Here is a 13,089-nt window from a genome sequence, read left to right as displayed (position 1 = left end):
AAGATCTGCTGCTCAGTCTTAAATTCGAAACAATCTTTTTATGATATCTGAGGACCTTTCCTAAATTACTTCTCCAATTTATAAAGCTTAACAGTGCACAGACTTTTATGTATATTTCTATCTTCTCTTCTTAAGCAACTATGTTTTTTTTAATTATCCATTATCACCCATCAGCTTTTTTCTTTGGTAGTTGGTAAGGGGTTGACTTTTTTATATATAAAAAATTTCTTTTATGACGTATGACCTATCTTTAAATTTTTGATTACGGAGTAGTATACCTTTATGTGATTTGCTATAACATTTTGATCAATTTTATTACAATATATGAATGTACACAAGTTACGTTGAGATGTATCTATGTGTTGCACTCTGTAAATCTTTTTTTTCTTCTGAATAAAAATACTGTAAAAAGAAAAGAAAAGAAACTGCTCATTCATTCCTCCGCTGATCCCTCAATGAGGACTAGAGTGTGTTCCCTCCACTTCTTCTTTCTGAATTCATTAATTAATTCTTTTATCTTATTTACCTTGAGTGCAAAATGGATATGACAGATTTCAGTCCAACTTAAAATGTGACTAACCCGTTGTTTTAAAATATTATTGATATTCCTTTAATATCTATAGTTACAATAGTGATGCAGTGTTGGATAAGAAATAAGTACAGTTAGACAAATCCTGGGAGTTTGTCCAGGAAATGGAACCTTGGGCCCAGTGGTTTGCAATTCCTTCTCTAAACCATCCTGACTCTCCAAGTTCCTGTCCACCTCAACAGAGCAATCCCATTCCTCCAATATATTTTTCCCTATTCTCCCCCACGTTCCCATCAAATCTCCCCCAGATTCAACCACCCATCTACAGCTGAGGGGTACACCAACGTGTCTCTGCAAATTCCTCCAAGTTAATTAGAAACTTCAGAGTTCAAAGTTCAAAGTACCCAAGCAGTCAACACATCACTAGCTTATAGGAGGAATCGGGTCACCTGAAGCCAAAACCATGAGGTCACTAGGAGAATGTGGGAACTCCATGCAGACAACGCATAAGCTCTGCACGCCTTCCTGAAATCTTAAAGCACTTTGAAACTGATTCATTTCCTTTTGAAGTGGCCACTTCAGAAGGTAAAGGACAATGTGATGGAAAGTCCCTTAATCAAAGTAAGAATTACTTAATTCAGTTAAATTAATTGAGAGATAGAAGTTTACTTCAAATAATGGGCCAGATGCAAAACAATCAGGATTTCCAAACAATCGTATAGCAAAGATCATAGATCAGTATAGCACAGGAATTGGTCCTTTGGCCCACAATGAGGCCTTTATCCCTCCACTCTCTATATGTTAATTTACCTCTCAATTGCTTTTAAACACCATCATTGCATCTGCTTCTACTACTATCACCTACCACTTTTTAACTCTTTTAAACTACCTGTTTAAAAAAATTCCCTGCACATCTCCTTTAAATACTTTTTGATGACAGCAGATCATGATCTCTCGGGAACTTTGCTTTTGTTTGGTGGCTGGTGGGCACTGACGCTTTTTGCTGAAATAGGCGGGGAGGACAAGGCATCGATGTTTGCTACTGCATGTGTGGGGGAGGGGAGCTTTGGGGTTCTGATGCCTTTCTCTCATTCATTCTTTAGGGTTCTTCTGATTTTCGTGGATGTCTGCGAAGACAAGTATTTCAGGTTCTAAACTGTATACATTCTCTGATAATAAATGGTACCCACTGAGCATTCACCCTCTCAATGAGAATGATCTCAGGAATGAAAGGGAGGATGAGGAGGAATTTCTTTAGATGGGGGGTGGTGAATCTGTGGAGTTTATCGCCAACAAGGGCAAGTCATTTGGTATATTTGTTGTGGAGGTTGATAGTTTCTTGATTATTCATCATCAAGTTTATGTACCGTGTTGTATGATGTGGGCAATCATGCTCTTTGACTATGATTGTTCTTGACAAATTTTTCTACCTAAGTGGTTTGCCATTGTCTTCTTCTGGGCATTGTCTTTACAAGACGGGTGACCCCAGCCATTATCAATACTCTTCAGAGATTGCCAGCCTGGTGTCAGTGGTCACATGACCAGACTTGTGATGTGCACCAGCTGCTCATACGACCATCCACCACCTGCTCCCAGGGCTTCATGCGACCCTGATTGGAGTGGGGGAGGGAGGGGCTAAGCAGGTGTTACATCTTGCCCAAGGGAGATCTGCAAATTAGCAAAGGGAAAAGGGCCCTATACGTCTTATGGTCTTATGATACTTCTTTCTCACCTAACAAGATTGGAAAAGGTTACAGAGGTTCCTCAGACTCAGACAAAACTATTCCATGTGACTGAATTATTTCTGCTTCTTAGAATCATAGAGTCACAGAAACATGCTCTTTGGTCCATTTAGTCTGTGCCAAACTAATAATCTGCATAGTCCCATTGACCTGGACCAAAGCCCTCCGTACCTCTTCCATCCTTGTACTTATATAAATTTCTCTTAAATGTTGAAATTGAACCAGTATCCACCACTTTTGCTGGAAGCTTGTTCCACACTCTCACCTCCCTCAGACTGAAGATGTTCCCCCTCAGGTTCCCTTTAAACAGATCACTGTTTACCCTTAGCCCATGACCTCTAGCTCTCATCTCACCCAACCTTGGAGGAAAAAGCCTACTTGCTTTTCCTCTATCCATACCCTTTATAGTTTTGTAGACCTCTATCAAAATATCCCTCATTCTCTTGTGCTCAGGGGAATAAGGTCCTGTGTAAAGTCATAGGATTGATGTAACAACACACACAAAAGATCTAATCTCTTACTATCTTTCCTTTCAGTTAGTCCTGATGAAGGGTCTCGGCCCAAATCGTCAACAGTGCTTCTCCTTGTAGATGCTGCGTGGCCTGCTGTGTTCCACCAGCATTTTGTGTGTGTTGTTTGAATTTCCAGCATCTGCAGATTTCCTCGTATAGGATTGATGTAATGGCTCCTCCTGTCGGTATGTTTGACAGGTGATTTTCTGACCTCCACTCCTGTCTGTTGTTTGTACAGAGTGAGAATGAGAGCTAACTTTCAATTTCAAACAAAAGCAGTAGGAGATTCTGACTAATTATTGAAGTATGCACACTTGGACTTTCCCCTGTATAGTTTCATTTTGAAGCAGGGTCACGGGATTGAAAGAGGAAGAAACTTGCCAATAAATAGAAAGTGATTAGTATCAGTAACTCACAAGCCAGGACACCTCACCGTGCAATGAGCTGAGAGGATGCAGTCCTTAAAGACCCACCTGGTTTTGGCCCGTGCGTTTTTTTGCGTTCTCTCAGTGAGGGCAACAGACAACAGCCTTCGAGAGCCTAGTGGAGATGGTTTGTCAAACTGTAGGAAACAGCAAAACTTGACAGCTCTTGAGGTTCTGCCTGGAGGGGGCTGGGACAACCTGAGGAATCTTGACCGAGGTCGAGTAATGAACATCAGCTACTCACAGTGCAAGACCAGTGAGGATGGGAAATACTTTATCCCAGACCAGGTCTACGTGGTACCCCAGAAGCAGACCAGCTTGGATTTTGTGTCAGATATGATGACCAGCTGGATGGATTACAAAGGCACCACCAGTGCCTCAGTCAACTCTGAGAAGTCCTTCCTCTCTATCCTGAATGCAAAATTCTCCGCCAGTTTTGAGAGGATCAAGACCCATCAGGTGCGGGACAGCAGCACGACCACCAGAATCCAGGTGAGAAACTTAATGTACCAGGTCAAATCCATACCCGACTTCAAGCTGGATGCGAGCTTTAAGCAGCAACTGATTGAGATTGCCAACTACATTGAGAACTACCAGACCAGGGCTGCCGATTACTATGCCCAGTTACTTGTTCTGAACTATGGGACCCACGTGTTGACTGCTGTGGACGCTGGCGCTAGCCTGGTGCAGGTGGACCAGATCAGCTCCAGCTTTGTGTCCGACAGCTGGAGCCAGAAGTCCAGCATCAGTGCTTCGGCAGGAGCCACCTTCTTCCACACGGTGAACGTGGGCCTGAGCGGTCAAGTGGAGAGCACCGATCAGTTCACCAGGCATTACGTGGGCAACAGGACGCACTCGAGGATTGAGAGCCACGGCGGTGTGCCTTTCTACCCTGGAATCACCCTGCAGAAGTGGCAGCAGGAAATCACCAACCAGCTGGTGGCCATCGACAGGAGCGGGCAGCCCCTCGACTTCTTTGTCACTGCAGCCAACCTACCCGAGCTGCCGAAACCCACGGTGACCAAGCTTTCCCGGGCTATCAAGAGGGCCATCTATCTCTACTATGTCGTTAACGTCCACCCGGGCTGTGTGGATATCAAGTCAACCAACTTCAATTTCCAGGCCAACGTCGATGATGGCTCCTGTAAGGAGATAGGCACCAATTTCACCTTTGGCGGTGTCTACCAGGAGTGTACCCCTGTGTCAGGACCGGGTGCTCAGTCGCTGTGTCAGTCCCTGGCCCAGAAGAATCCGCTGACAGGGGCTTTCAGCTGCCCTCCTGGTTACTCGGCCATTCACCTACACTCGGGCCAAAGGGAGGAGGGAGTCAGCCGGTACGAGTGTCACCGCCACTGCCACTCCTGTTGGATTTTTCTGGACTGCTGCGAAGACGTGTGTGGTGATGTTTATTACGTGAACAGAGCCGGCTTTAAGTCGTACTGGTGTGCAGCAATGCCCGGCACCACTGTGCCCCAGAACACTGGCTACCTCTTTGGTGGCCTCTACAGCTCCAATTCCAGCAACCCGGTGACCCAGGGCAACTCGTGCCCCAAGGCCTTCTACCCCCTGAAGCTCTTCCAGCACGTGCAGGTCTGTGTGAGTGAGGACTACAAGATGGGCTTCCGCTACTCGCTGCCCTTCGGTGGCTTCTTCAGTTGTGAGGCGGGCAACCCGCTGGCTGAGCCGGCTCGGAAACTGGACAAGGGCTCCACACATATGGGGGCCACTGCTTACCACAAGCGCTGTCCTGAAGGTTATAGCCAGCACCTGGCTAGTATCAGTGACAGCTGCCAGATCCTGTACTGTGTGAAGTCCAGCTCCTTTAATAATCTCAACCTGGCCCCTATCAACCTGCCCCCATTCTCACACCTTCCTCTGTTCACCACTGGCTCCACCAATACGGTGGTGGTCATGGCCAAGTACCAGGAGCCTTGGGTGAAGGACACAGCCACCAATCTGTGGAGAGTGGCCCCCATCTCGGATACCCGCAACTTGTTTGACACCAGTCATTCCAGAGGACCCGGGGTGGTAGCGAGCATCTCCATTACCATCACACTGGCCCTGATTGGCATAGTCGGCCTCACCTTCTATGCCAGGAAGCGCTGGAGGAAACGTGGGTACCAGGCAGTGGAACAGGAACCCCTTGATGATTCCCACACCCAGCTCTGTGCAAGCAGAGAGCCAGGAGTCCTCTCTTTCCAACACCGAGGCCTGAGTCCCAGTGGATTCAGGCTAGCTCCTTGACCACAGCTGGGGTAAGGATCACCTAACCTTCCTACATTGACCCTTGGAATGGAACAAATCATTCAGCAGTAAATACAAATAAATCTCAGGGTTTAATTGGAACTTAAATCTTGGTGAAGTGAAAAGGGCTGGGTTGTTTATTCACGGAAAAACAGCCAGGGAGAGTAAAATGACTGGGTGGAATGTCTCAGGGCCGGGATGAGGAAAGTGAGATTAGACTACATTAAAAATTAAGGGATTGGGAAGGAAACTGAGGAGAGATATTAGACTGATGGCTATAGACCATTTTGGTCTAGACGAACACACATTAAATGGCTTGTTTCTAATTGGAAAGTTTATGTGATTTGAACTGTAATTTCTCAAACCTATGATTAATGATGAATAAATGTCAAGATCTGTGGTGTTTTTGTAGCCCTTTGAACAACACAAAGAACCTTATTTCCTTATCTGCCCATCATCTCCCTCTGGTGTTCCTTTCCCTTCCCTTTCTTCCACCCTCTCCTTACAGATTCCCCCCTCTCCAGCTCTTTATCTCTTTCATCTATCAACTTCCCAGTTCTTGACTTCACCCTCTCCCGATTTCATCTATCACCTGCCACCTTGTACTTCTTCCTCCCCTCCTCCCACCTTCTTACTCCGACTTCGCCTCCTGCCCAGTCCTGTTGAGAGGTCTCAGCCTGAAATGTCGAAGCGTTTACTCTTTTTCAGAGATGATGCCCAGTCTGCTGAATTCCTCCAGCATTTTTGTGTGTTGCTTTGGATTTCCAGCAGCTGCAAATTTTCTCATGTTTGTAAAACAAAACATAATGTTTCATGATCCATCCATTATGTATCAATGCAAATAGCATTGCTGGTAATTTTATTAATCATATTAGCAGGCACTGTATATTAAGAGTAATTTTAACTCTGTTTAATACCACCATAACATGGAGAGATAAAAAACAATAAAGCATGAATATCCAGTTGTGGTGTCTTTACTAATTAAAATCCAGCCGGATACATTTGAAGTTTTTCAATAACATGTTCTGTTCACAAGGTATCCTTTGTACAGTAGTGGTTGATATGATAGTATTACAGCCAGGGACATCCGAGTTCAGAGTCCAATTCCGACTCGGTCTCCAAGAAGTTTGCACATCCTTCCCGTGACTGCATGGGTTTCCTCTGGATGCTCTGGTTCCCTTCTGCTTTCCAAAGACATACTGGTGAGTAGGTTAATAGATCAATGTAGATTGTCTTGTGGTGAGGCTAGGGTTAAATAGGTGGGTCGCTGAGCAGTGTGGTTCATTGGGCTTCTCTTGCCGTGAACAAGGATGCTGTTTAATATAATGGTCGAGGAGCAGGGAGGAAGCCGCAGGCTGCTGAGGTGAAAAGACTCAATTTTAAACTTGAGTATCATTAAAAAGAAAAACATTACAGATGCTGGGGAATTAGGAAAATAAATTCAGAAAACATTGTTTATCCATTGATGTTAATTGACTGGCTCTGCCTTTATTGCCTTAAAGTAACAGAGTAATAGAGCAGTATAGCATGGCCCTTTGGCCCATTGAGTCCATGCTAACCACTGTGTCCACCCAGCTAATCCCAATTTCCTACATTAAGCCCATATGCCTCCTGGCCCTTCTCAACACATTCCACAAGTACCTATGCAAGTATTTAGAGTCATAGAGTACTGCAGCATAGAAACAGGCCTTTTGGCCCATCTAGTCCATGCTAGCCTGATCTTCTGCCTTGTCCTGTCAACCTGCACCCGGACCATATCACTCTGTACTCTTCCATCCATGTACCAATGCAAACTAAGCACAAGGTAGCGTGGTGGTTAGCTCAATGCTCTACAGTACAAGCGACTCGGGTTCAATTCTCACCGCTGGCTGTAAGGAGTTCTCCCCCTGACCACATGGGTTTTCTCCAGGTGCTCCAGTTTCCTCCCGCCGTCCAAAGACATACCAGTTGGTAGGTGAATTGAACTTTGTGAGTTGTCCCGTGATTAGGCTAGGGTTAAGTCAAGGGTTGCTGGGTGATGTGGCTCGAAGGGCAAGAGGGATCTTTTCCCCTCTGTATGATAGATAGGTAGATAAACAAATGAATAAATAAATAAATAGAATGAAATTTCCCCAGTTACAATTGATACCGTATTTGCCACCTGTTAAATGATATCATTGTAGCCACCTTAATCAATCCTGCCATAAACTTAATTATACACACAATATTTACAGCTCAGCGTTATTCAATTATATTTATTTGTTATGATACAAATACACACCAAACACCTGTTTTCCCCATCACCAATCATCTACAGGATTCACAACAACTGGAGTCCTGAGTTCAGTTCTGGCACCGTCTGTGAGGAGTTTGGGAGATCAGAGATACAATTCTTCTCTAAGGAGTTCATATGTTCTCCCTGTGAGAGTGTGGGTTTCCTGCGGGTGTTCTGGTTTTCTCCCACATACTGGGCATTTCTTTAGAGATACAGCGCAGAATAGGCCCTACTGGCCCTTTGTGCCACACTGGCCATCAACCCCCGATTTAATCTTAGACTAATCACAAGGCAATTTACAATGATCAGTTAACCTACGAACCAGTACGTCATTCTAAATTGATTAAGATGTTGTTAAATAGGTGGGTTGCTGGGTGGTGCTGCTCTTTGGACCAGAAGGGCCTGTTCCACAATGTGTCTCTAAATAAATAAACAAACAAACAACATGGAAATACTTCCTTTGGCTGGAACTCACAAGCCCGGAATGTCTATTTCTCAGGGCAACAGCAGCAGGCAAATAGGGACAACATTATCGTCATTTTCTCCTCCCAAAATATGTCACATACTGGCTTAACATACTTATTACAACACATGAGATGGTTTGATCATCAGGCCCATACCAGCTTCCAGCACAGTTCATTCTCATTTCTTTTTGCCATTTAGCTACATGAGGGTTAACAAACAAAAAAAAGTTACCACTTCTTTGGAGTGTGGGAGGCAGCGGGAGGAAACCACAGAGTCACGAGGACAGTTGGATACCTGACTCAGGCAGCACCCAGTGACCGCACTGTATCCACAAAGCTGCAACTGAACAGCAAGAGGGCACCGTGATTTGCAATTACGCTCAGTGGCCACTTTGTTAGGTACACCTGCTTATTAATGTAAGTATCTGATCAGCCAATCATGTGGCTGCAACTCAACACAGGAAAGCATGCGGACGTGGTCAGGAGGTTCAGTTGTTGTTCAGACCAAATAGCAGAATGGGGATGAAATGTGATCTAAGTGACTTTCCCATGGAATCATTGTTGGTGCCAGATAGGGTGGTTTGAGTATCTCAGAAAATCTGATCTACTAGGATTTACATGCACAATAGTCTTACAGAGAAGGGTGCAAAAAACAAAAAAACACCCAGTGAGTGGCAGTTCTGTGGGTGAAAACACCTTGTTAATGGGAGAGGATAGAGAATGGCCAGACTAGTTCAAACTGATAGGAAGGCAACAGGAATAACCACACATTATAACAATAGTGTGCAGAAGAGCATCTCTGAATGCACAACACAACGAACCTTGGGGTGGGGGGGCTACAGCAGCAGAAGACTATAGACATACACCCAGTGGCCACTTTATTAGGTACCTAAGCCACTGAGTGTATTGCCTTCATTGTTGGGATGGATGTCTGGAACTGAAATTAATGGTGTACATTCACCACACAATCTGCAGCAGGTCAAGAAGAAAGCCAACAATCACCGTTTTAAGGTTCATAGAAAAGTTTGCAAGTTGTGCCACAGAAGGAAGCCATTGTAAAAGATCCACCTTATATATATTCTCCCCTCTCTTTTCTGTTAGGCAAAAGATACATCCCAGTGCTTGGACACTAGCCCTGTGGGTCAAGTACTTTTTAAATGTGTTTAGGGTTTCTGCCTCTACCAGACTTTCAGGAAGCGAGCTCTGAACCTATACCATCCTCCGAGAATAAAAAGAACTTTATTCCCCCCCTCTAATTCTTCTACCAATTACTTTAAATCTATGTCCGTTGGTTTTTGACCGTCTGCTTGAGGAAACAGTTCCTTTTTGTTTAAATTATAGAGGTCCCTCATAACTGGAACTGAAGTTGGTATTGAACATAGAACATAGAAATCTACAGCACATTACAGGCCCTTCGGCCCACAATGTTGTGCCGACCATGTAACCTACTCTGGAAACTGCCTAGAATTTCCCTACTGCATAGCCTTCTATTTTTCTAAGCTCCGTGTACCTATCTAAGAGTCTCTTAAAAGACCCTATTGTATCCGCCTCCCTCCCCATCGCCAGCAATGCATTCTACCACTCTCTGTGAGAAAAACTTACCCCTGACATCCCCTCTGTACCCATGTCCAAGCACCTTAAAACTATGTCCCTCATGTTAATCATTTCAGTCCTGGGGGAAAAAAATTCTGGCTATCCACACGATCAAAGCCACAAATAATAATTGGTTTATTATTGTCACAAATACTGAGATATAGTGAAAAGCTTGTCTTGCATACTGTATTTTACACAGTGCATTGAGGTAGCACAAGGTAAAACAATAACAGAATGCAGAATAGAGTGTGACGACTACAGAAAATTGCAGTGCAGGTAGACAATAAGGTGCAAGATCATAGCAAGGTAGATTGTGAGGTCAATAGTCCAACTTATTGTATTACAGAACCATTTTATTGTCTTATAACAGTGGGGTAGAAGCTGTCCTTGAACCTGGTTGTACATGCTTTCAGGCTTTAAATCTTCTGCCTGATGGAAGAGGGGAGAAGAGAGAATGTCTGGGGTGAGTGGGGTGTTTGATTATACCGGCCGCTTTACTGAGGTAGTGAGCAATGTAGACAGAGTCCGTGGAAGGGTGGCTAGTTTCCTCGATGTGCTGAGTTATTTTCACAGCTCTCTGCAGTTTCTTTTGATCATGTGCTTTCTATGATAAAAATTGGTAAGGATCAATTGGGGCATGCCAAAATTTTCTAGCCATTTTAATAGGTAGTCTACCTTTCCCACTATATCTCTTGAAGACAAGCAAGATGCAAACTGCCTCACTGATTATTTATAAAACACACACTGCCCTTATCCAAATAGGGCTTTTGGGAATTTATCTCTGGTCTGATTTACAAAAAATGACTCTGCCAAATGTACGAGAAAGTTAACCGAAATATTCAACAAAACAAGTATCAGCTCCTTGTGGAGAAATTGGTAGAGCTGTTTGAACAGCATCCTGAGGAAAGTAAGTACGCTATACTTGGTCAAAGCGTTCAAAGTAAATTTATTATCAAAGTGCATATATGTCACCATATATAGCCCTGAGATTTATTTTCTTGCGGGCATACTCAGTCAGTCCAAGAACCATAATAGAATCAATGAAAGACTGCACCCAGCAGAATGAACAAAGAACCAAATTGCAAATACAAAAGAAAAAAGTAATAATAAGAAGAAGAATAAATACACAATGAATATTGAGAGCACAAAGTGAAGTGTCTTTGAAAGTGAGTCCATAGGTTGTGGGTACAATTCAGCAATGGGGCAAGTGAAGTTGAGTGAGGAGTAATAACTGTTCCTGAAAGTGGTAGTGTGAGTCCTGAGGCTCCTGTACCATCTTCCTGATGGCAGCAGTGAGAGGAGAGCATGGCCTAGGTCATGGTGTTCCTGATAATGGATGTTGCTTTTTTGTGACAGTGCTCCGTGTAGAAATGCTCAATGGTGGGGAGGGCTTTGCCCATGATGGAATGGGCCATACACACTATTTTTTGTAAGGCTTTTCTGTTCAAAGACGTTGGTGTTTCCATACCAGGCTGTGATGCAGCCAGACAACATACTCTCTACCACACATCTATAGAATTTTGTCAAAGTTTTAGTTATCATGCTGCACCTTTGCAAATCCTTGGAGACGCCGAGGTGCTGCCATGCTTTCTTTGTAATTGCCCTTACGTACTGGGCCCAGGACAGATCTTCTGAAACGATAATGCAGAGGAATTTAAAGTTGCTGACCCTCTCCACCTCTGATCCCTCAATTAGGACTGGCTCATGGACATCCAGTTTCCTCTTCCTAATCCAAATCTAGCCAACAATATGACAGTGTTGGTCAAAGTATGTTCAGGTGAATTGGCATGGCTGGTAACATGCCAATCGGTTATGGGAGCTCTTTTAAATGTAAATTTCATTTTCAAAGATGTCTAGCTTACAGTATGCTCATGCCGCAGATGGAGACCAAGCACCACAAAATTTGTAGTTTTTTGATCGTTAAGGAAGCAAAACTACCACTTGAAAATTCCGATCATGTCATTTTTACAGTTTTCTCTTCAAGCAGCTGTTTATGCCCTTCCATTTTATTTTGCCAACACATCCTTGGATTTGCACTTGGATCCTTGGATTGTGGGAGTTTCTTTCAAACTGATTTGAAAATAAGATTGTGTATTTTTGTCTGGGTTTTTTTTGAACCTAGGTTGATGTTGATTTGTTTTTTACACAGTGGTTTTAATCTTCTGGTAAATGTCCTAGTTTTATCTCTGTATTCCTTTTTGCTCTTCTTGTATTTGTTAATACCTCAAAGATTAATATTTCTTAGTTTCAACTGGTCATTTCGACAAGGGAGAAGAATGGTTATTGTGGATGACATGCATTGGTGTATTGGACATTTTAGTATTTGTGAATGAAACAAAACTACATTAGAACAATGTAGCTGAATCTTTTTCACCTTCTCCAATCTAGTCTAACCTGGGTGTTCCTGAGTTTATTGCCACTGCAAAAATTACCAACTATTCCATTTGACTAGTGTATGGACACTGTAAATTGTCCTTCATTTTCCACATTTTTAATGGGCAAAACAAAGTGTGCCATATTTTACCATTTTCCTCCTTCATCTGTTCCATTAGACAGAGCAACATATTTCTGAGAATTTGGGTAAGTGCTCACATCAGCAGTTCAGGATATATGCTAAAATGAATCGGACCTGTGTCTCTTTGGCATTTTATTTTACCATTTATAGATAGAAATCAGAACCCTGTGCCTTTTGGCTGTGAGGGATGTTTTAACTCTGGTGCATTGAGGAAAAATCAGGTTTTTGAACTCTCGTTTTTGAAATCGTTTTTGAAATCAGGTTTTTGCAATTGATTCTACTTGGAGCTGAAACAATGGAATCTTGCAACATCCATCTGTACTTCCAACTCAGCCTGGGTGAGTACAGTGACTGAAAATAGTTCAGAACACAAAATGTTTGTGAGTTCTATTGGTGAGGGAAGAATAGGGTAGTTTAATGAACAGCAGTTATTCTTTCAAGGGAGTGTAACATTGCAATGATGTGGTACACAGGTACCATTATTTATTGCAAATTTCCATTCTCTCAAGGATCAGATATGGGGGCTTTCTAGTCTCAGTGATGGAAAAAAACTTTTATATAAGAAAAATAAACTAAAGTAAATGATTTAGAAACAGATTTTAAAACTGGTTGAATTCTTGTCAGTTTTCACCAAATCGAGTTTTAACAAACCATTTCTGTTCAGAATGAAGAGTTTTGATAAAGTAAATAGGATGAATATTACTGGGGGCAGGAGAGGGGAGGGAGAGCCAATAAACAGAAGACATAAGTTTATGACCTAGTGGGGAATTAGGTAAAATATTAAGAGTTATTATGGTCTGTAATGCATTGG

General features: G+C 43.1%; 1 protein-coding gene across 1 annotated transcript; it reads left to right on the top strand.

The window, feature by feature from the left end:
- Positions 1 to 3,213: 3,213 nt before the first annotated feature.
- Positions 3,214 to 6,378, top strand: LOC140727043 (macrophage-expressed gene 1 protein-like). Its single transcript, XM_073044234.1, has one exon. The coding sequence runs from the start codon at positions 3,236 to 3,238 to the stop codon at positions 5,450 to 5,452; it is 2,217 nt and encodes a 738-aa protein (XP_072900335.1). The 5' UTR covers positions 3,214 to 3,235; the 3' UTR covers positions 5,453 to 6,378.
- The last annotated feature ends 6,711 nt before the right edge of the window (positions 6,379 to 13,089 follow it).

This window comes from Hemitrygon akajei, chromosome 4 (assembly GCF_048418815.1).
Source record: "Hemitrygon akajei chromosome 4, sHemAka1.3, whole genome shotgun sequence".
NCBI classification, from domain to species: domain Eukaryota; kingdom Metazoa; phylum Chordata; class Chondrichthyes; order Myliobatiformes; family Dasyatidae; genus Hemitrygon; species Hemitrygon akajei.
Note: the sequence above shows the minus strand (reverse complement) of the source record. Positions and strands in the feature narration are given on the sequence as shown.

Coding starts and splice junctions, on each gene's coding strand:
- LOC140727043 (XM_073044234.1), top strand. CDS start 3,236: ATGCAGTCCTTAAAGACCCACCTGGTTTTGGCCCGTGCGTTTTTTTGC.